The 23,343-nt window shown below is 48.2% G+C and overlaps 4 protein-coding genes across 4 annotated transcripts; 3 read left to right on the forward strand and 1 right to left on the reverse strand.

Moving 5' to 3' along the window:
- Positions 1-1,358: 1,358 nt before the first annotated feature.
- On the reverse strand, positions 1,359-3,264 carry EPUS_03748 (uncharacterized protein; the record flags this gene model as incomplete). The annotated part of the gene is made up of 8 exons (XM_007807731.1): positions 1,359-1,466; positions 1,525-1,994; positions 2,071-2,206; positions 2,278-2,418; positions 2,470-2,546; positions 2,600-2,744; positions 2,799-3,066; positions 3,125-3,264. The coding sequence occupies 8 exons, from the start codon at positions 3,262-3,264 to the stop codon at positions 1,359-1,361; spliced, it is 1,485 nt and encodes a 494-aa protein (XP_007805922.1).
- A 2,049-nt stretch (positions 3,265-5,313) lies between these two features.
- EPUS_03749 (uncharacterized protein) lies at positions 5,314-6,756 on the forward strand (the record flags this gene model as incomplete). The annotated part of the gene is made up of 6 exons (XM_007807732.1): positions 5,314-5,502; positions 5,561-5,933; positions 5,987-6,104; positions 6,159-6,226; positions 6,306-6,336; positions 6,411-6,756. The coding sequence occupies 6 exons, from the start codon at positions 5,314-5,316 to the stop codon at positions 6,754-6,756; spliced, it is 1,125 nt and encodes a 374-aa protein (XP_007805923.1).
- A 5,405-nt stretch (positions 6,757-12,161) lies between these two features.
- Positions 12,162-16,077, forward strand: EPUS_03750 (uncharacterized protein; the record flags this gene model as incomplete). Its single annotated transcript, XM_007807733.1, has 4 exons — positions 12,162-12,440; positions 14,554-14,917; positions 14,966-15,590; positions 15,642-16,077. 4 exons carry the CDS (start codon positions 12,162-12,164, stop codon positions 16,075-16,077), a joined length of 1,704 nt encoding a protein of 567 aa, XP_007805924.1.
- A 977-nt stretch (positions 16,078-17,054) lies between these two features.
- On the forward strand, positions 17,055-23,077 carry EPUS_03751 (uncharacterized protein; the record flags this gene model as incomplete). The annotated part of the gene is made up of 3 exons (XM_007807734.1): positions 17,055-17,506; positions 17,560-22,960; positions 23,015-23,077. The coding sequence occupies 3 exons, from the start codon at positions 17,055-17,057 to the stop codon at positions 23,075-23,077; spliced, it is 5,916 nt and encodes a 1,971-aa protein (XP_007805925.1).
- Positions 23,078-23,343: the final 266 nt, after the last annotated feature.

The following is a 23,343-nucleotide window of genomic DNA, read 5'->3' on the forward strand; positions in this document are numbered from 1 at the left end:
TGCTACGGTTGGGTGAACCTCGAGTGGGGGAGGGCTGATATTAGGGGTATGGCTGTCATTCGAAAAATCGGGCGCCGAGCTATCTGCGATATTCGGTAGACTTGGTTCTCGCCGGAAGAGGGATGGTAGAGCTATTGGCCAGCTACGTGCTTCGAAAAGGGTGCCGCTCGTCATATTCGAGAGGCTGTACGAGAGTATCTGTGGATCTGAGCTGTCAATCTGTCCAGTAGAGAGGCAGACGTTGGCCAGTGAATGCAATAGCATGCTGCCTGATGTCTTCTGGAATATGTCTTTTATCCAAAATGGGGATATAGGATAGTCAGTGCCGCCTGAAAGAAACGTGGTTCACATTAGCTCAGAGTCAGGGGATTAGGAAGTGCAACACAACCGCTCAAGGCGGAAGGCACTACTAGTATTCCCACCATGAGTTTGGCAGGTATCATGTAGGAGCAAAATGATATAGGAAGATTATTTTCAGATCAGGCAGCAGAGAACGAAAGGTAGCCAGTTCCCGAGGCATCTTTGGGCACAGTTACTGTCAGCCCATGTACATGGGATTGATCAGTCTCTAGGACGGCCTTAATTCTATTGGGACTCTTAAAAGGGACTCGCTCCATGCGTACCACATCCTTCGGGATCCTGTTGGCAGATATGATGACACAAGCAATACGAAAAAGGCAAAAGATGCGATCACGAAGCTGAATGCGATCCGTGTCGTTGGTTGACTCGGCTCTCGGATGTATGGGATTTCCGTGGGCCGAAGGATGGCGCGGCCGGAGCCTCGGACTCTTGAAAATCCACTGTGCATAACTAAGTCGAGTCAAGCTACTACGTACAGTATCAGCACCATGTGTGCCAGTAAGAGGCTTGATGCCTGGTTAGGCTCAATTCTTCTCAGCGCTCCTGGGGCTCAGTCGTATTTCGCCTCCTCCTTCTCGAAGCAGATCCACAACGGGTCTTGAGTTGCGCTGCCGAGATTTAACCGGACGAGGTTGATCTGCCCAACTCTCATATCAAGCAGTTGTAACCAACAGTCCAGCATAGAGAAAATCCTCCTACTTCTCTTAAAGGGCATCATGAAACAGAGAGACTCTGTCAGGTCATTCTTGATTCGACGATAGCAATAGTTCAGCACGTATGGGATGTAATTGCTCGGTTTTGGCTGTATTTAGGATTTGCAATGAATTCTGACACCGCATGTGATTTGTAGAGAATGATGACCGACTGAGAAATGTTCCCTTTCCCAGCTTGCAAAACGGCGCCTAAGGTAGGATAATGGTTGTTCCACAAGGTCGAAGACCCACTTGTCGCCAACCAGTCCTCGCTCTCCGCTCAAACTGAGGATTCAACCAATCTCCCTATGCTATGGGTGCGAGGGTAACCCGTAACTCGTCGTACTCCATCTCAAGGTGCGCTTTGCCTTTTAGGGCTTCCTCTCCACACTGCAAATCCCATGTTCGCACCACCTATTGTCTTGTCAGCCTACCCTCCCATTACTCACCGAGGGGTAAAGACTCTGCTTACCGCGGCCACAGTTTTCTGTAGGGTCATCCATGCCAGATCTTGCCCTATGCATCTTCGGCTTCCTCTGCCAAACACGCAGAACATGTCATCCATGCCCTTGAGCATATCTGGCTCACGCTCCATCCAACGTTCAGGTCGGAATTCGTTAATCTTGTCCCCAAATACCTGCTCTGATCGGCACATCACGAACAAACTGGACCAGATTCGTGTGCCGGCTGGCAAAGGCTTCACGTTTGCAACAGTATCTTCCTGCTGGGGCACGATAACACGTTCAAAAGGACCCACGAATGGAGGATGAAGCCTTAAGGATTCCTTCATGACTGCTTGCAGACTTTCCGATTGGGACAAGTGAACTGTGGAGAGATACTCTGTAGGTGGAAGTCGCTCCAAGTCCGAACGTAGTCTGGACTGCCATTCTGGATGACGACCGATCTCATACAATACTGCTATAAGGGCTGCTGCGGTGGAACCTGTACCAGCGAAAATGACGTCTCGAGTGGTACTGAGTCAGCAATCAGCAATAATTGTGACCAATTCGAGACTTACTGAAACACTCGTAACGGATGGCTTCCAATCTCATTCTGCGGTTATCGCTCGGGGCTATTTCAAGCAGGTTCTTCAAAATACATGGATTCAAATGGGCCTCGCCATTCGCTGCATCAGCCATAATCTTGCGAGTCCACTGGAACGCTCGATTGTCGGGTCAGCCCAAATTTTGCCACCCGGAGAACAACGACGTTGGCCATGACGTACCACACCGGCAGCAGATAACCCTTTGGGGCTGCCATGCTTGTCATACTTGGGCCTTCGGAGGAAAGGACTTATCGAAGGCAATGAGACAAGTCGAGAGAGCCACGGAATATGGCTGATGCCGAACGTAACCGGGAATCCTTTCTGTCAGATCGGAATGTTAATGGAATCCTAAGTGGCACAAGAGATCAACACCTTTTTGGACTGGATAATACCAGCTGGGTCTTGTTCTGGCAGTAGACTCATGGAACTTCCATAAGTGGCCTCAATCACTGGGCAATTAGCTTTTACTACCTGACGGGTGTCTGACGACGCGAATGCTCACGAGCATCGAAGACCAACCTCTCACAGATTGGTGCTATGTTCAGCATATGCCCATAAGCTTTGACGAGTTGTTTCAGGCTTTCCGAAAAAGTGAACACGTTGTCTGCCACCGAAGCTTCATACTGAGCGAGGTGCTTTGGCGCAAACTTGCCAATGATTTCAGTATGTTCACAATTGTCAAGGAGCTTGGAGAGACATACCGCTGTCGGGGCAAGTCTTTTCCTGACTGCTCTATGCTGTGCCTCTGTTCTTGCTGCGAAGAGATTCGGGTGTTCTGGTGTTCCATTCGACGTTACCGCGTAGAAATCGCCCTTGTTGAGCTTGCCCGTGAAACCATATATGGACTTGAAAGCATCCAAGTCTGATACAAGCAAGCTATTAGGCCCATCCCGAACGAACTTGCCGTATCGAGCATGAAGTCCCAGATCCACTAGATGTTGATTGCCCTTTAAGAATGACCTGAGCCGCCTGTGTTGTCGTCAGCTGCAATGTCTCAACATGAAACAGGAATGATGGATAGTGTTACCAGTAGTTTGTGAAGCGGGCCAAGCCTGGACCTGGGTATGAAGCTAGAGGGTGAAAATAGACAAGGTAGAGAGAATGTATGGCTTGATAGAACAACAGGGCGACTAGCAGCCCAGCTACGATAATGCCGCCCAGCGCCATGATATCGATCTAGTTCCCAGTTGAAGTCCCAACCAACTCCCAACCAAGCAATTGTTGGCACAATAGTAATGGTAAAGGATAATGTGATGTGAGAGACGCAGCCCTTTGAGAGTGACCTTCCTTTTCCGATGGGCCACCTGAAAAGTGACGAGTTCACTAAGTTGATCGGAGTCCCGGTTGGATATTGAGTTCAAGAACCATGGCTAAGTTGTTCAGCAGCTAAAGATGTTGTGTAACACAACTGACCGTACTCATGTTTAGTGTAAGGCTACTTTCTAGGGTCGTCATTTCATGTCATGTAGTTGGATTGGTAATAGAACTTTTTGGTGCGACAGCCTTTGACGTACTGAAGTACAGGTAGAGCTGTGGGGGCTGTCACTTGTGGCTGATGGATAGGAACGAAAATGGCATCAATCCGTGAAGAGTTCAGTACTGTACTTATTGTGCAGATCCTCATTAATCCGATTTCACAAGGCGCCACCAACCGAAACCGCAACCAAGACCAAGCGACCGAGCGATTCAGTAATGCGGCGGTGAGATGTTGATTGGACCTTGTCAACAACTACTACCGTATGAGGCCGAATATTTGTACCTCTTTCCTCTTCCCCCAGGTCAGAATGTCTTACAAAACGCACTCTTTACATACGTATTCTTGGCAGCATCCCTGTCGCTACTGTATTCTACTACTATACCACATGTTCTGACGAATTTTACAAGATCTGCAAATTCTGCTCATTCTGCTCATCCTGGTATCAGACTTGCTACACAGGCTGCTGTACTTACTAGTTATCTTGTTGATCTGCCTGAGTTGATGTTAACAAGTGGTCAAACACTAGTGAGATGCAGATCGGACTCTTAAGTTAGTCCTATCTGGGCATTACGTGAGCGTCCATTCCTAGTTACATAGTAAGTTGTTTACGAGTACTCGCCTTTTCATAAGGTGGGAGTACAAAAATTCGGCCTGATGCCCCGTAGCTCATACCGTAGTATTTCTGGGATTAAAATAAGGTACTATGACGTCGAAGAAATCTGAGTCAGCGAAAGCAGCCCCATTTCCTACCTTACTAATTGGTATGCGATCTGATGTTCATTGTTCTGCACCCCAGCCTGACAGTGACAGGAACGTGATCGCTGTGGTCACATTGTGGATCATTTCCCCATCGGTCTTGCAAGCGTGGAGGACAGAACCAGCCTCACTCACCTCATTCGGCTCTCCGCACCGTTGCTAACCTCCACTGGATGCATAGATAAAACCTAACAGGCAATAGTTGGCGATGATCCGTTTCACCTCTCTGTCTAACGAGTAGTGTGCGGCCCGTAGCAGTCGCTGCAGGCGCTTCTGCCGAGCCCAATGCTATGATTACCCCCAATTAATCATCACTGACAGCCCTCGAGTCTCCCGAGAAGCAGCCTCAGCCTGAAGAAAGGAACCAACACCCACTGATCCTTACGTACACGACCTGGTTGTCCTCGACGTGCTGGGACCTCAGAGGCTTGTCTAGGTGGATCAACAGGCGATTACAGTCTCACTGACAGATCATCGATACAGTAGCATACAGATTCCTGCTCACATTGGCTGTCCAGAGCATCACCAACAACGTACTAAGTAACTTGCAACTCTTTAGTGTCAAACGCCCTGATTACATCTCCAGTTCTCGCTTACTACATTAAACCTTGCTAGAGAGCTGTTTTCCGCCGCTGCAGATCAAATGGGCGCTATGGTTGTTCTAAGATTCTTCGCACTGGTTTTTACTTCTTAAATTGCCGAACTCATGGAGATATTGCCCAAAGAGATAGGCGGTGTTCGCATACTTCCTTTGGGGGCCCCGTTGTGTGTTTATAGCTCGGGGCTACTTCTGGCCCCGTGGGAAGGAGATCGAGATCTCAGCTGAAATGCTTCTCTTTGAACCCTGTTTCTGTCTAGCACTTGTCAGAGCCAGCATGAATCCTCTTCTGAAGCATTCACCGAGAGCTGTATAAACTGTTTCTCCTACTTCAACTTCCCAAGGCTTTCACACCCTTCTTCCTTCTTACTACTACTTCAGCAAGATGGCATATCCAAATCCAGTTCCAGAACAGCAGCGACCTCCTCCCACAGAGACTCGTGGGCCCATGCTGGTCCAGGCCACATGGATTTTGATTGGCATCTCCACTCCCTTTGTGGTCGCAAGAGTCTGTGCTCGACTGAGGCAAATGAAAAAGCTGGGTTGGGATGACTATCTCATGATTCTATCACTGGTGAGTGCCATTTGAAAGATAGATCACAGTCTGTTGACCGGTACCTCTGGCACAATAGCTCTTTGGAATCATAACTGGGTCATTGACTACCAATTGCGTAAGCCACGGTTTCGGCAAGCACATCTGGTACATTTCACCAGAAGATGCGAAAGAAGCCATGAAGATGGCTTTTGTCCTTACCCCATTCGCGTTCATGTCCCTGGTCTTTGGGCGGGTGTCCTTTGCGGTGTCCTTGATCGTGTTGATCGGCACGGTCAAGTGGCGACGCTGGTTGCTGTACTTCGTGATCGTCAGTCAGTTCGTGGTCAACATCATTCTCATTGGGGTCGGTATTGGCCAGTGCAATCCTGTCCAGAAGTACTGGAACCGGCCACTTCCCGGGAGCTGTTTGGATCGTAGGATTCATAGGAGACTGGGCTACGCGCAAGGAGGTATGGTCAACATTACTTCCATTTTCAAAAGCACCCTCTGACATCAGTACTAGGCTTCAACATCTTTGCTGATCTGGTCCTTGCTATCATGCCTGCCATCGTCATATCAAATCTCCATTTGAAGAGCAAAGCCAAGTTCGGTCTTATGATCCTTATGGGTCTTGGTTTATTGTGAGCGATCTTCCTCGATTTCTGAAGGATAAGACACTAACAACTACCACATAGCAACATGATTGCTGCCATAGTCACTGTGACGGAACTGAGCAGAATCACCACTGTTGAAGACAAAACATGTAAATCATCTCTCAAAATAAGCCCACATCAATTGAGCATCAGCCCATCTCATCAAACATCATAGCTAATACTGTTCAGACGAGTTCGTCATAGCCGACATATGGGGACTGTAAGTTTCAGTCTCTTCTCCAAACCCCTCTCAACATCTTCCTTAACATTACTCGCCACTAACACCTCCCTCAGAATTCAAACCCACCTCGTCATCGTAATCGCATCCATCCCCTTTCTCCGCCCGCTCTTCACCGGCAAAGATTATTTCCGTTGGGCGTACTACCGCTCCCTCTTAGCCCGTTATTCCCATAGAAGCCGCTCTGGCTCAGACCGACATCGCAGAGACAGTAGTCAAACAGGCGATACGCTATGTGAGGATGAGAAGGGTGATGCAAAGGCATTTCACAGTCTACCACATATCCCTAGAAGCAAGTTCGCCACTACTACGCTTCGGAACGCAGGTATGGAAACTGATACGCAAACGGGTTTCGACCGGATGAGTTATCTAGAGGCTGGGCAAGTTCCTGCAAGACAATAGCAAGAAGGGATTGTCAGTGAGGTGAGATAGAAGACAGCGTTATCATCGATGACTAGAGGCAAGCAAGCACGGCAGCCAGCAGCTATGCTGGCACGCCTCTTCGGCCCGGCTGGTCAGGCTTCTCGCACAACGATACCATAACGGTTCTCACCTTGGACACAGAGATCATAGGAGTTGCGCAGAACATGTACGATAAATAAACCAAACGCAAGAGTTCTTTACAGAGTTACGGGGTGTCATTGCTTCGGCGGCTTCGAAGTCGAGAAAATCAGAATCGGTGAAGCGTAGGTCTTCGCAGAAACGAAGACTCGGCTTGGTATTAAGCCAGCTAGTTAGTACTAGTTAGAATACCAATTGAGCACGCTTCACGCTCCATGATTCCTCTAGTGCCATGTAAAGACCATCATAGTCATGGGAAATATCCCGCAACCCAAAGTCCCTCCAGTAGCAATAATACTACCACCCCAACCCTCTTTGGTGCTTACCGGCCCCTGACCAGAGACCGTGATTGAGATTACGATGATACTAGTAGTTCAGAATCAACAGCGCAAGAAAGTCCCGCTTTTCTCCTTTGTCGGGTGATATGCTTACTGGCCTTCTACGAGTTAGTTCTAAGTTAGGAGCTGATTATGGAGGCTTAGTCTATACTGCTGGAGGAGGAGGAGGAGGAGGAAGAGGGGGGGAGTGCAAGCGTGCCGGGCAGGACTAACTAGTACCTAGCTGGAGGCTGGATGCAAAGGGTGGGGTCTAAGCCCGGATGGTGCACGGTTTGGGATGTGCTAGGATGAGTTGGGACCGCCACAGCGCACGTCGAGACGGTGGATCTTAAGAAGGGGCGCGATAAATTCCTCGAGACAGGTTTGAAAGAGGAGCCGACGAACAAGTCGCGAGCTAGTTGCTCACGGTAATCAGATGGTAAACGACTTTGGTGTGCATGACGATAGGAGGATACAGACAAGATAAATGCAGAAGGTATCTCGAGGAACACAATTGGAAATAGCGGGTGAGGTTGGTGTATGAGAATATATGTGGAGACAGGAAGGAGTGTCATTAAATCGTCTGAATGTCTTATTCCGTTTCAACGGCCCTGTAGCTAAAACCTCCTGTTGCAAGATGTAGTTGGAAGTGTGACTTGTCTTGTCTTCGGTACAAGTCGATGAGTTTAATTTAAGAGCTAACACCCGTGATAGGTGAGCCGCTCACCATGTCCTTAACTGGGTACCTTACTGGCTCTTTTCCATTTCCAGCCAGTGTACCCTGGTGACGCTGACTGGGCAGTGTATCCATCAAATCAAATAAACCAAATCATGACCCCCATTTGATTTGCTTGAATCTGTTAAGATCCCGGGGGAGTGCAAGGGCAATAGAACAGTAGGAGGTCGATGGATTGACTTATTAAGGCAGGAGTACTACTTATGACCAGAGTATGCAAAATCAAGGATTCCATCATAATCTTTCCAGAGCCGCCTCCAATCCGCCCAAAGGAAATAAGCAACTCGGCGACATTGTGCTGAAGGACCAGTTTCGCACATTCAAGGGGCGTCTGGTCGCTGGAATGTTTTCAGTTCATTATCTCGACATGAATACCCCTTCTTCACATCAACAAATAGTGGCGAACAAGCGAACCAGACTCCATCGATGAGCAATGACTTTTTTGCTAAGAATGATGGATTACATCCAAGACGAACAAGTTCCATAGCATGTGCATTGTGGCTTACGAATGCAGCCGAATGAAGCGCAGATCTGCCTTTGATCGAGTATCGTATCAGGGTAAATTTCTCTGCAGGCAAATATGCAGTTTTACTTTTTCACCATAGCGAGACATGTCACCAAATCAAGAATAGCCATATGCAGTGGGGTAACGCCATTCCCAACACAGACCCGCAGAGCTCTGCATCTTGCGTATGACATCGAAGGAGGTGGGTTACCCTGATTGGACGGCGACATGCGTTAGAGTTTCCCCAGTCTCATTTCGGATTGAATGTTCGTCTGGTTGTACAGCAGTAAAGGGGCCAACATTGCTGAGTCGCCCGAAGTTGCGAGTGTGGTCTGAAGCGGTGTATTGTCGTCAGAATTGGGAAGGTTGATATCAGCACCCTCGTCCAAAGCTTGGGCCACAAGTTCTGCATCAGACACAGCTGCTCCTAGACCCAGTTTTGTTGCCCCATCATGGGGGGCGCCAAGGGTGGTGAGTTTTGGGCAGAGTGTATGGGTCTGTGGCTTGTTCTATTCTGACCAACTCCAATTGAGCACCGGCACTGAATGCCCCAACCTCTCGCAAAACTTTGGCAACGTTCTCTGGGTCAAATTGAGGCTTTCCCACAGGGTGGATTCTGCGTTGCTAGACCCACTTCACGAATTGACTCTTCATCAATTTCACAATGGCCGCGTTCTCCACTTGAACGTTGATAACTTTGGATTACGGGGCCGGTAGGACGTTTCTCTTTGCTCTGGTATGGCGCATAAGCTTGCAAAGAGAACACTCTTGGGCTCAGGATGAGGTAATACTCTGTACTCAAAGGCGAAATGCCAGACCATGTTTTGGCTCCCCTCGGAACTAGAAGCAACCAAGCTACGACCCGACTTGAAGAAAGTTGATAAGTAATAACGATTCGTAGTAGACTTCTGGCTCCTAACGATCATCCAAGCGCTTTTCTTCATCCTTTCGGAACACAGGTTGGCGCAATTGAAGGATAATGTCTTTGCACCTCCGTAATTGGCTTGGCGGACGTCAGCCTTGTTGGAGTTCCACAGCCCTGCTGTGACAGCAGCAGAGTCACGGATTGATCAAGCAATCAAAGCCTGTCGCAACGATCTCGGAGCCTTGCTCCTTGGGCTCAGCCGTCAAAGTTGGTTTGCTATCAAGGCCTAGTCTTTGTAGGTCAGCTTCTAAGGCATTCAGTGCGATCTTGCTGTATTCGAGATAAAAAAGCAACTGCACGAAAATAAACCCAGGATTGACTGCTTCATGAGACTGACGTACCAAACGACTAAAAGTTCGATTCATAGGTTTAATCTCATTACTCAATTCCATCATTCATTTGCTCCTCTGAGCATTAGGTATTCACCGTCTGATGTCAAGCTTGTGAAATCTCATGCAAAACACAGTGACCTACTTCACGAGACTCTCCTACCTACTATTCTTCTGGTAATCCAACATGGTATTATGATATACCATCTATAGTCTGTGCATGTTTGCTCTGCCGTGACGAAGGACCCCGCTTTATAGGTAAGTGGCTGTGCCTGGGAAACCTTTACTGGATTCGCTATTTCCATATTGATTCCATATCTTCCATATCGAACTGAGTCTTATTTCCGTATGCTCTGCAATTCTACACCACGACCATGGTCACTTCCACGATAGATTTGCGTTATCAGGCCGCAAAACTGGTAGCACAGCTATCCAGTGCTTGCTTGAAGGATGGGTACATTAAAACAATGTCTACCTCCATTTACGATACTGCGTGGGTGTCTTTGGTCTTCAAGCCAGCCGGGTCTGAGTGTCACTGGCTGTGTCCTGAAGCTTTCAGGGCCATCAAAGATACCCAACTACCTACAGGAGCATGGGAAGATTACTCGACCGAAGTCGATGGCATATTGAACATACTAGCCGCCCTACCCTCACTATGCCGGCAAAAGCACCATTGCAAACAAGGACTCAGTCCTCCGGACATCTTTCCCCGCATTTCCAGAGCTATAGTGTGACTGGACAAAAGGCTGCAAACTTGGGATGTGACGAAGGCTGATCAGGTCGGCTTCGAAGTTATTGTTCCAGCAATTATCAGTCAGCTGGAATGTTACGGCATCTGTCTTTATAAACCTCCCTTGTTGATGGACTTGAATAGGAAGCGGCCAGCAAAGTTCAAACCGAGCATGCTTTATAACCGTATGCAGCCCACCTTACTTTATGCTCTGGAAGCCCTCGATGGAGTGGTCGACTTTGATCGAATTTCACATCACAAGCGGCTTGGGAGCATGTTAGGATCACCATCATCTACAGCCGCCTACTTGATGAATGCTAGCGTTTGGGACTGTGAAGCAGAGTGCTACCTACAGATTGTTATGCGACAGGGTGCAGGCATAGGGTCGGGCCTTTTCCCAAGTGCTTACCCAAGCACGGTTTTTGAGCTCAGCTGGGTAATTTCACTGCCCGTATCGGAAGCAGACTCCTTCTCACCATCCCTTTCAGGTACTTTCCACCTTGCTAGGTAGCGGACTTACCGTGGAAGACCTCGGAGTAGAGCCAGTGGCAATTATTGCTAATGAGTTGGAGAGCGCTCTCATCAAAGGAGGTGGGTGTACCGGCTTTGGTAAGTAACGATGGTCATCAGAAACCTTCGGTAATCTCTATAGCCGCTAGTTTCACACCGGACGCTGATGACACAGCCAAAGCTCTTCTATCTTTACTGCTGATAGGGAGGAATGTCAGTCCTGCAAGCCTGGTCGAGACATCTGATGATGGGGCATGCTTTAAAACGTATGCACTGGAAAGGAATCCGAGCTTTAGCGCCAACTGTAACGTGCTCAAAGTTCTTCTGCACTTGGAAGAAGTGGATGACTATACCTCGCAAATTTCCAGAATTATTACCTTCTTATGCAACTTATGGGCAGAAGAAACATTGATGGATAAGTGGGTGAGCAAGTCACTGGTCATTGATTGGCATAACGCTGATTTCAGCACAGAATCATTCAGAGGAATATTCCTTAATGCTACTAGCCGAAGGCTTTGCCAGCGTTCTAGACGTTCACGGTAGTGGGAAACTGAAGGACCTGCCGGAAGACCTAGTAACTGCTCAAATCCCGACAGTGCTGATCCAGATATTACTATCAACGTTATCAACGCAAACTGAATATGGATTGGGGTTGATGGATCATGTGAGGTTACAGCATATGCTGTACTGACTATCTCCGCTCTTGTGTCGAGCAAGATGACAAACCCTCTGCGTGATGTGCTGATTGCTGCGTCACAAAAAGCGCAGCTATCTAGCATGTCATGAGCATGAATGCTCTAAGGCTAAACGGCTCTGGATCGCGAAATTCAGTCATTCTTCTCCAGTATTGTGCGAGGCCTATTATTTGGCGGCACTGTCAGCATCTCTTCGCGTAACAACCAAGACAGAGGTTATCAGCCAGAACGAGGATGATGCTCTGCTCAGAAGGCTGGTAGAATTCTTCTCCGGAGTACCAATATTCTCTGATTATCCAATATGGAAAATGAAAGCATTGCTCCTCGAGAGCAATATCTACAAACGCCGTCTTGAAATGGGTCAACATGAGATCTTCCCATGAAAGGATATGAGCGAGAATAAGTATTTGAACTATATTCCTTTCACCTGGCTCAGATGCCCCATCTCGAATCTACACCGATCCCAGACAGCATACTCTGGGACGTGCTATATTGCTCAATGCTCAATTACCAGGCTGAGGAGTACATGGAGACGGTCGTTGCTAAGACTTATTCTCTCAGTCCGCAGTATGTCCGCGACTGCATCAGCTGCATCCGCGGGATCTCTGAGCACGATAGACCTGTCGCTACAGCTCATCGCGTTCTCTCGAGGGATAACGATAGCTCCAGAAACACGAGCAGGAACTCGAATTCTGATTCCGATGGTGTCCACACACCTGACGAGACCGACTCAGAGGCTGTTTGCGTCCTATCCGAAGTTGAAAAAAATACTTTCAAAGTACGTGATGCACTTTCTCAAGCATCCTGCTGTTCTCTGCAGCCCCGTAGCTTTTCAGTACCGTTTCCGCATCGCCCTTGAAACCTTTCTCCTCGCGCATTTCCAGCAGACCGGGAACAATGAGCAATTCTGGAAGCAAGAGTCACACCTCACATTCTCCACCAGATGTCTTATTTTGACTGGGGTACTACATACTATCTCGGCGGACTATACGAGATGCCTATTTTCCTTTCTTTTCTTTAGCTGCCTTGCCTCAAGGCCAGGCGAGGAAATTTTTCGCTCTGTGAAGTCGAGGTACTTTGTTCAAGCAGCCATCAAACATCTTGCTACGCTCTGTCAGCAGTATAATGACTACGGGTCGGTTTCCAAATATGGCGCCGAAAACAGTCTCAACAATTTGAATTTCCCGTACTTCTTCGAAGATGACACTGATTATCACTGCTCCGACGACTTGGCATTTCCCCACTGCATCTACATGCAATGCAAGTTACTACCCAATTAATTGATAAATGCATTCGTAGTATACCTGAGAGGATGAGGCAGTTGCTGGAGAGGAGAGAAGGATTTACTCCTTGGTCGTTCAGATCCAAGGACTTTGTATGGTATTCGCATAGAAAGAAAGTAGTAAGATTTGAGGGTGTGGAGTGCCAAGAGCGACACGGATTCTTTCCCGGGGCCTAGGGCCGAAGCTTGGCGCCAAAATTTACGGGAGTTCTCAGATCCCCTTCCTCTCCCCCCCTTCTTCATTCCCCTATTTCTCTACCAATACTCACTCAAATTTAAGGAATAATGAGTTCTGAACAGGGAAATAAACGGCGCGTCTGCCGGAAGTCTTATTCGATAGATCCTCCTTCTCCTGCGGCCCCACGAACGCTTAAAACGATGCTTGACACGCCGCGCCGCGCGCGCCTCCTCGCTGATGCACGCCACACAGCTGGCAAATTACCTCGTACAGAGCTATTTAAGATACATAATATATCTGAAACAACTGGCTATCGAATCATCAAAGAAGGAACTGCGCGCCGCAGTCAGAAAGTCCATAATCGAGGTCGAAAGCAAGTACTTGCTCAATATAAGTGTGAAGCAATTGAGGCAGTAGAAGATGCTAATTTTGGCTTCGCTTCTTCTAGTCATTTCAAGGTGGCAAAGACTATTGGTATAGCTAATGGCTCTGAACGTGCTATTCAAAGAAATATAAAGGATTTTGGCGTAGGGACCTATATGGCCGCGCAAAAAAAAATGCTCTTACAAACGCATATTGATGCTCGAATTATATAGGGATTGAGCGCTGGTATTGGCAATTAGATCAATTTAAGAAGTATCAATAGTGTGATGAGTCTCATTTTGCTACTTGCTTGCAACAACAGGCTCAAATTCATCGTCGACCAGGGCTTAAAGCACGAAATGCCCTATCAAAGACCCAATTCAAGCTCAAGCGTCAAAATCAGTCAATCTATGTGTACGCAGTTATTAGATGGAATTTTAAGGGTCAGCTCCACTTCTATACAGGCTCCAGAGTAGGAGGACGTCTTATTCAGAGTGATTATATAGCTATTTTGAAAGAAATTGTCGCTCCTAATTAGGATAAAGATCACGTACTAATCGAAGATAATGACGGGCCTCATGGTACCAAGGGCAAGGGTCCTAACAAGGTTAAAGCACTCAAGGACCTTCTAGGGATCAAATAGGAGATGAACCCTGCTAATTCGCCTGATTTCAACCCCATTGAGACGATCTGGAGAATAATAAAGCAGCGCTTGAAGTCCAGGGGGGTTATCTTCGAAGAAGCTGTTCTGCGCAGGGCTATCCAGGAGGAGTGGGATAAAATAACTCTGGATGAGATTAATAGGGCTATCTCAACAATGCCAGATAGAGTAGCTGCCCTAAATGAGCGAATGGGCGTCCTATCCCCTATTAAAGGGGCGTGTAGCATAGCAGGAATCTGAGAACTTCCGTAAATTTTGGCGCCAAGCTTCGGGCCGAGACGCCCTAGACCCAGATAGCTACTACGAGTAGTACTAGTAGTACCTAAAGACCCCGTTCGCGCTTCCGCTATATTTAATGCTGTTAACTCCTTGCCAACAGCAATTGCAAAATTCCACTGATATCCTAGAGCTCAATGTTACGTGTCAATGGAGAAGAGAAAATTCTCTTGCCGCACCGCAACTTCATCCAGTGGCAGGATATACGCCTTCTTGTGGTCCTTTTCTGTATCTGGAAAGTTCTCCTTTTCAGCATCATCGTCCTAGCGCCCGGGCCAGGATATGACACCTCAAGCACATTACTTGTCGACGCTGGATCATCGGTAGTACTTGCAAAACAGACTCAGCAGGTGGCTACAAGCGTGCCTCTCGTCTGGAAATTTGTTCGCTGGGATGCTATCTACTTCACTCAAATCACCCGAAGAGGGTATGTCTTCGAACAAGAATGGGCCTTTGGGCCTGGCTTTCCAACTGTGGTGGGCTGGCTTCAAAGAGGTATCTCTAAATCCGTCTGATTTGGAACCTCGACTAACGGCGGAACAGGCCTGTTCCCAGACTGGTTTCGTGACAATGTCCTTGAGACAGCAATTTTTGGAGTGGCCTTGTCAAATCTCTGTCATCTTCTTTCTGTCTTGTTACTACCAAGTTTAACCATGACTGTTTTCTCCAAGTCGCCTCAAAGCGGATCATCTCTTCCCAGAGCAGTGGCAGCCTTGCACATCATCAATCCAGCTGGGGGTTTTCTTCTGTCTCCTTGCTCTGAAGCGCTGTTCTCTTTTCTTAACTTTCTGGGCTTTCACTTATATCTGAAGGCATTGCGGATTCAGTATCAAAAGAGAGCAATCAGTGCTGAAGTCCATTGCCTAGCTGCAGGCGCCGTGTTTGGTCTGGCAACCACGGTTAGGAGTAATGGTCTCCTGAGTGGTGCGCTTTTCTTGTATGATGCGACGGTGACGGCAAGACATCTTCTCAGTGGTAATCTATCTGTTGAGAGGTTCAGACGGTTAATTGTCGTTGGGATTGGTGGCTGCTTAATTGCGCTTGGTGCCATACTCCCGCAGTTCAGAGCGTATGTGAGGTATTGTAACCTTGGACTCCCTGATGATTTGAGGCCATGGTGCAATGAATATGTGCCTAGCATCTATGCATGGGTACAACGCCACTACTGGTACGAAGTTATGCTCCCAGGAACATCAAGCAGCTAATACAGCGAATGTAGGAACGTGGGGCTTTTTCGATACTGGACTGTCTCAAACATACCATTATTTCTCCTGGCTGCACCAACAATCTTCATCCTCTACAAGTCCGCGATCTGGGCGTGGAGACATGATTCGGATGCCTTGCAGGATGGCACTATCCGCACCGCACGTTCCACGGAATCAGATTTCCAACGGGGCTGCTTACGTCGCTTAGCGACACCACAAGCAATGCTTGCACTGTTGGCTCTGCTCAGCTACCATGTGCAGATCATCACCCGTCTCTCTTCCGCCTATCCTCTTTGGTACATATGGCTATATTCGAGCATCAGAGCTGCCGCAGGACATAAGGGTCGAGTGAAATCCCATCCCATCGATCCTCAGACCGTCGTGCGATGGATGGTAGTGTACGCAGTGGTGCAAGCTACCCTGTATGCCTCTTTCCTTCCACCAGCTTGAAGACGTCTATCGATCACAGACCAAGCAATATTAGGACATTGGACCCATTAGCGAGGGACCTCCTGCAGGCAGTCACGGCTTATTGCACCGGGCGGTTGGTAAAACGAGTTCTGAAGCATGTAGTATCACAGATAGTGCAAAATGCCGAGGTGATGATATGCATGATCATGATGTCGAGGTTGGTGTCTGAGTAGGGTGACCCTAGGATTTGGCGGGAGGACAAGAAGATAGTGATCACTATGTGATGAGAGAAGCACATCGGCGACAGCAGCAGTTCCACTACAGCTGTCTAGATGGAGATTATGACGCTGTTTAAGTAGATGACAAAGCATATTGTTTTCTTTGTGCCAGGCGGTAGCGGTTCATTGCGCAACAGATTCTGCCTAGAATTTCGCGAATGCATGTTTCGAGATAATAGACCTGCACACCACTTGCCTGCTGAGCTTCTCACTTCGAAATAGTCGTCTACAATCGTACAATCCTCTGGCACTATAGTCACATATTCTGCATACAAAGAATCTCAGAAATATCTTCTTGTACACGAGCAACCGATCGCCATCGTGAGCCTCTTGAGGCGTAGCCAATCACACGCCACAAACTTCCAAGTCCCGAGTCCGTTGCGGCTATCATTGGGCAGAGGGTCAACTGTTGCATGCTTGCAATACATCCAGACTGGCGCAAAACCACTTTATTGAGGTGTTGATCAAAACACTACCTCTGACATCTATTCAAGACCCTTGAACATAGACATATTCAACTTCACAACTTCGTTTCGATTGCTAAGCAGTCGCGCAGCTTGTAATACTCCGAACGGTGGCACCAGTACTACCTCCGTATTCGTCTCTCATTGTTTGCTTCAGAAGACTCGAAGTTCGATCCTCTCTCTTTAGTAGCCCTACCGCTATTTTCAACCGACAACCTTTTCTCTCTCCAATCCTGTCGAGCAAAGCGGTCTCAGCGCTAGGTGCGGATAGCTTATGGATTCTCCGAGGCCTAGGTTTGACGATGGAACGTCTTTGATATTTCACGATCGCAATGGAGCAGAGATATCGAGGGCGACTTCGCCAGGTGGAAGTCCGCAGGAGGCGAACGGTGTTTTGCCCGACATGAGCTACAAGAAATATCGAAATAGGCCCAGAACGTTCCCCTACTTCTCCTATCTCCCCTACGACTTGGAGGACGAGCCAAGACGGCAGCAGGATCTTGCAGAGATACTGAAACACCTTTACATCGCTGTCGAGGCTGGGGACTTCACTCCGGGGGCAATACACTGGACTAGGGAGCTGAGAAGTTGGCTATCCTTGAAATTCGATCCTACCAAGGAGCAGAGAATAAAGCTGGTGAGGCTCTACTACGAGTTGGCTCTTGCACCGGGAATTGAGCCCTCCGTATCTGAGAGATTTGCCAGCATGTTTATGCTTTTGACCAAGTAAGAGCCGTCCCCAACATCACTCATTTACCTTTACTGACTGCGAGGCTAAGGCGGAAACACTACCTTCGACCGCTTAAAGACCTTGTGTTGGACTGGAGGCCACTTTACAGAGAGATCAAAGTCTTTGTCCTGCCCAGCGAGTCTGGGCTCGTTCAGACCACAAACCTCAAGCGCAATATCAAGACCTTGGTGAAGCTGTGCACTTTCGCTCAACTGTACTTTGATCCCGAGGAAGTACCGGAGGTACTGAAAGAGATCCTTCCGTATTTCAGCACCTCTTTCACCGAGAGCGCCTTTGTCACTGTAGGATTGATTAATCTCTTCCTTCCGACTGCCCCTGCGCCATCAGAGAAGGAAAATCTTCTGCCTCAACATTTCCTGCCAACGTACTATCACCTTTGGTCCTTGGTAAACAGGTCGAGAACGTTTGATGTCAACTTCCTGGACTTATTCTCTCGATTAGCCCGCGATTCGCTTCCAGCCAAACAAATACCATTTTCCGAATTCGGCATATTCACAAAGGAGCAGACTACATTGATTTACACAGCAATATTAAGGTTGCTAGAGATTCCGGTGGGCCAGGCCACATCTCCATACAGCGCGCTTGTCGACCTTTCCTCAGGTCTAGGAATCATGATAGATCGAGATTCTCGAAAACATCCAGTCGCTCATCATATCGCACGATGGATTGTGATGTCGTTATCACCTGCCTGCTTAGACCAGGAATTTTCGATACTATCCCTACTTGAAGGTCTCATACAAGCTATCGAAACCTTCTTTCACCCTTCCAATTCTGGCGCTTGGACGAGAACTCTAGCCCAACTCACGTATTATCTGGCAGACTTCTTCGTGATGCGTTGGAATCGAGAAAAGAACGGCGAGATGGAAGTACCTACCGAGAGGAGACTGAATGAAGCGCTAAAGCGACGATTCGTTCTCTGCTTGAGGGAAGTGATATTTATGGGAATTTATGCCAAGAGCGGAACGGCAATGAACTTCTCCCTATCTACATTACAAAGTCTAGCCTATCTGGAACCTGATCTGATTCTCCCAGGAGCGTTGCAGCGAATCTATCCTTCCATGCAAGGTCTGGTTGAAGTACACCGCACGACATCGTCGCTGAGATCCCTGCAGGTCCTTGCTAGGACTCTGATCCGTACGAAAGGCTATCGTTGCCACATTACAGCACTGCTAGGTCTTGCACTTCCTGGCATCGACGCCAACGACCTAGAGAAGAGTTTTATCACCTTGTCATTTTTTACAACCGTATGCTACAATATTCCATTTGAGGATCTCTCTAAAGGAAGAGATGACGTTCAAGGAAACATGCTTGCAATGCAGTGGATTACGACTGAGATGGAGAAAATGGAACAAGAGGGGTCGGATATCCAGCTTAACTACCAGTCGATGGACGAGCAGGAAGAGGGAATGATCCTGGCTTCTTCGACTGCTGGACTTAGCGAGTTTGTCACTTCTTTCCTTGGTCGAGTGTTTACATTACTGGAGAACCTTCCGGACGCTGCTCGCCTGAGGAGCGCATCTCCGGAGGAGAACATCGTTAACACCCTACCTGCAGCATTCATGCCCTTGCTCTCGTCATTGTCTTCCGAGCTGTATGACATGGCATTGAATAAAATCGTCGACTTTGTTGCAAACCATGTCATTCACCAAGCCCGGGACGCCATGGCTTTTATCTGCAACGTCTTGTGCAAGGTCAATCCTGAGAAAGCTCTAGCAAAGCTCATCCCTGTTCTTATCAGCTCCATCAGAACTGAGATCGACGAGAATGGAGCAGGCTCAACAAGAAATGCAGCGGCTGACGTTCTTCCACGAGATCGTGGTCTAGTTTGGAATGTCAGCATGCTTAGCATGTGTGTTGTCCACGTTGGTGATGCTGTTTTAAAACATAAGCAGGAGCTGTTCGAAATTGCCATTTACATGCAACAGAAGTGTAAAGGGATGCCGACCGTGCATATATCAAATTTCATCCATCACTTGCTGCTGAACTTGACAGTCACATACACCAACGACTATTCCTTGTTTGAGCCAGAGTCTGTTGCGAAGGGTATCTCCGCCACTCACTGGGGCAGCTTTCAAAATCCTTCCAAGCTGAACATCAAATGGCACGTACCTAACAGGCAAGAAGTTGAGTTTGCGGTTGAACTGTTCGCGGCACAAACCAAGTCTGCTCTGAAACAGTTGGGAGCTTTGACCGATGGCACTTCGCCCATCAAGAGGGACGGTAGTGGCAAAGAATGGTCTGATGAGGTTTCAAGGAACCTCGTCCTGCTTCGATTGGTCCTCTCTGGTATTTCGGTGCTCTTTGATCCGAAAGGTGTCTCCGAAGGACTCACCACTATGGCCGCTGGAGTTGACGCAGACAAGTCGATGTCCCAAGCAAATGGTCATCTACCTGAAGAACCTCTCCACGAGACAGACCACGATGCCACCTTGGATGGCACAGATGAGACCTCCATCAAACCCTCTTTCCAATACCCAACAGGATATTTGCTAGATCCCAAGGACCCTCTCTACGCTGATATCCATTCCCTCCGGCAGGAAACGGGCAGAGTCCTACATGATGTCCATCGCTTCCTAATAGAGAAGCAAGAGGATGATGTGTCGTGTTTTGGCCCCCTGTATACAGCTTACCGCGCCTGGTTTGTTGATGTTGGTATTGAACGCTCTGCACATCTTCTTGATCGCGTGACGAGGCTTCTTCAGGCTGATGAGCAGCCCTACAAAGTCAGCGGAGTCAGGAAGGATTATCCAAGACCAATCCTAATTCGTCGAGCGAATGTTTATCACGTGCAACGTCTTCGACATAACGCTGCACCTCGTGCTCGTTCAGATTTGGACGAATTATTACTTCTCGACTTGGCGGAGTCGAGCGTTTCACTCTATACGGAAGTGCGGCGCAATGCCCAGACAGCTGGAGAATCTGCCCTTAAAGTCATCTTCGGTGCCCGACTACTTGTCATTCCACGATTGCTGGAAGCCTTCAAACAAGCAGTCAAGAACAACGATTTCCCACGTATTAAGGGTGGGATGTATTCACTACTTTTTGGGAGTCTGGCAAAGACCGTTGGGCGGCATTGGAAATACACACCGGACGTTATCAGGACTTTTATCGAAGCGGGGAGTGCTGACAAGCCGTCGATCCAGAAACTATGTAGCGGCGGCGTCTTTCAAATCATGGATTATGGTCGCCCAGTTGAGCGAATGGCAATCCTGAATGAGGATATTGTAAAAGCTATAGCGCCAGCCGAGTCAGTTGAAGAGCCAATACTCAAGAAGAGGAAGTTCATCGTTAAAAAACGGACAAATATTGAAAAAAAGAAATTTGAATTGGCAGAGGAGCTCATAGCTCTTGCAAGGGAGTCTCATTGGAAGAAGGCCACTCGCACCGCCACCATCGTGATGTCGCTTGGTCTTCGGTTTGATTACGTCGCCTCAGAGAACATGATCAACCTAATCACTGTTGGGGCTGTGGACGCTCATCCCGGTCTGCGTGGCATGTATTCTCAAACTTTGGTCGCGCTCTTCACCATGGTTGATGTCAGAGCGGTATGCTCTCACGAATACTCAAATTACATCCAGGGCAAGCAGCACTTCCCAGCTAAGATAGAGGTTGCGGTCAAGAGCGACGAAGAAGGCTGGACAGAGAAGTTTCTGGCAGATTTTGCACAACCTGAAGCAGAATACTATGTCGACCATGACTACCCTGGTTGGCTGGTATGGGGCAAGTCCATGCCAGCCTACAAAGCGAGCATCAGGCAAGATATTGAATATGATGAGCTCGAATGGGCCAAAAGAACTGCTATGGGCAAGTTGATGACTCGTGAATGGTTCTCAACATGTTTTAAGTATCTGAAACAAGAACCGAGAGATTCTTCTGCAGACAAGTTCCGTATGGCCAGCGCGATGATGCTTCTGTATGCCTTCGAGCTGATGATTCGTGACGAGTTGACGGTCGCAACATTTGATGATATTAAGGAGGAGACTCTAGCAGTGTTTGAGGACGGCAGCGACAAACATCAGCATCGAGCGACTGCAGAAATCCTTGGTGGTCTCATCAGCTCTGTTATGGATAGTAGTATTGAGCTGAGAAAACTTGTATGGGAATTTGCCTTTCCAATAATTCGAAAGGTCTTTTCGGATGGATTGACACCCGAGAATTCTGGCTATTGGACAACCTTTCTACACATGATCCTGCAAGGACGAGATCCAAGGCGCGCTTGGCCGCTGGTTGACTGGCTCGCCAGTTTTAAACTCGACATCGATTCTAATGCAGCCTTCAAAGAGAGCTCGAAGATACATCTTCTCCACCAATGCATTGTCGACGCAGGATGGCACTTTCAGCTTGACAAGACCATCACTCAGGACTTTGTAGCACATATTGATCATCCATACAAAGGCGTCCGAGAAGCTATGGGTCAAACGCTTGCATCAATCTTTCGGACAAGATATCACGAGTCTTTCCGGAGCGTTGATGAGCTGGTCGAGACCCAGAGGACAGCTTCGCCTATTGGTGTACAGCCGTACAGGCCTACCAAAGAATTCTCAGCGATGATGGACGACATCTTCTCGAGAATCGAAAGATGGCGACATGAGCGGCCACCAGGGCAACAGTCCCCTTCGGCGTACACGTCAGGCAGCAAGACAACATTGCTGCTACTCGACTCCATGCTCTCTTCTTATGAATGCACTCAGCTTCTCTCCTTCTTTCCCAATCTGTTTACCGAGCAACTGCTACACATGATGGATGTTAAGGAAGACCCAGAGCTGGCTAGCTTGGCTTACCATGTGTTCCGCCATCTGCCGAACATTCCTCATCGTCTTGGTGAGGACACCGACTTAATCGATGTACTTATCCGGATAGGTCGGACATCCTCTTCGTGGCATCAGCGTCTTCGGGTAATGATTAACATGCAAATCATATTTTTCAGGCGCCTTTTCCTTTTGTCGAACGAAAACCGTCAGAAACTGTTTGATTGTGTTGCCAGCATGCTCGAAGATACACAGCATGAAGTTCGTGCTGGGGCTTCTGCAACTCTATCGGGCATGATTCGCTGCTCGCCAGTTGACTTGCGCGATCGTATGGTCGGACAGTTACGAGATCGATTTACGAAAATGCTTGTTGACCATCCTCTGCCCAAGAAGCCAAAGACTGTCATTTCAGGTCTCTCCTCTGCCCGCACCACTGGAACTAACACTCCTACACCTGAACAACAGAGACTGGTGATCATCCGACATGCTGCTGTGTTGGGCTTAGGCTCCCTGATACAGGCATTCCCTTATTCAAGTCCTCCACCGAGCTGGATGCCGGCCGTGCTCATTACGCTGAGTAATAAAGCCGCAAATGATCCCGGAAATGTCGGCTCGAGCGTGAAAAGCATAATCAGCGACTTTAAGAAGACTCGGCAGGATACCTGGCACATAGACATGAAGGTAAGTTGGTGGTGTAGCCATGATTATGGCTCACGAATGCTAATGAAACAACAGGCGTTCCGCCCGGACCAGCTTGAAGATCTCTCTGGGGTGTTATGGAAAAGCTATTTCGCATGAAGAGAGTATGGATTGGGCAGCATTGAATGGCGTCTCAGTTCAAGTTTCCCTTCAGACCACGCCGAGCGGCACAGCTGTATAGATTTTCTTCAGCTCTGCGATTGTTGCATTAAAGCGGCGTCTTACTGTCTAGTGCCTCCTGCTTCTTCGCTCTCACCGTCTTTAGTGTATCCATTACTGGCCCGTGATCAGCGGGCTCTGTGTAATCATAAATTAATGATGACAGCCAAACATGGAAATAAGTCCTGTGCTGAACATGTTCGCGG

Source organism: Endocarpon pusillum, assembly GCF_000464535.1.
Source record: "Endocarpon pusillum Z07020 unplaced genomic scaffold scaffold7240, whole genome shotgun sequence".
Classification (NCBI taxonomy): domain Eukaryota; kingdom Fungi; phylum Ascomycota; class Eurotiomycetes; order Verrucariales; family Verrucariaceae; genus Endocarpon; species Endocarpon pusillum.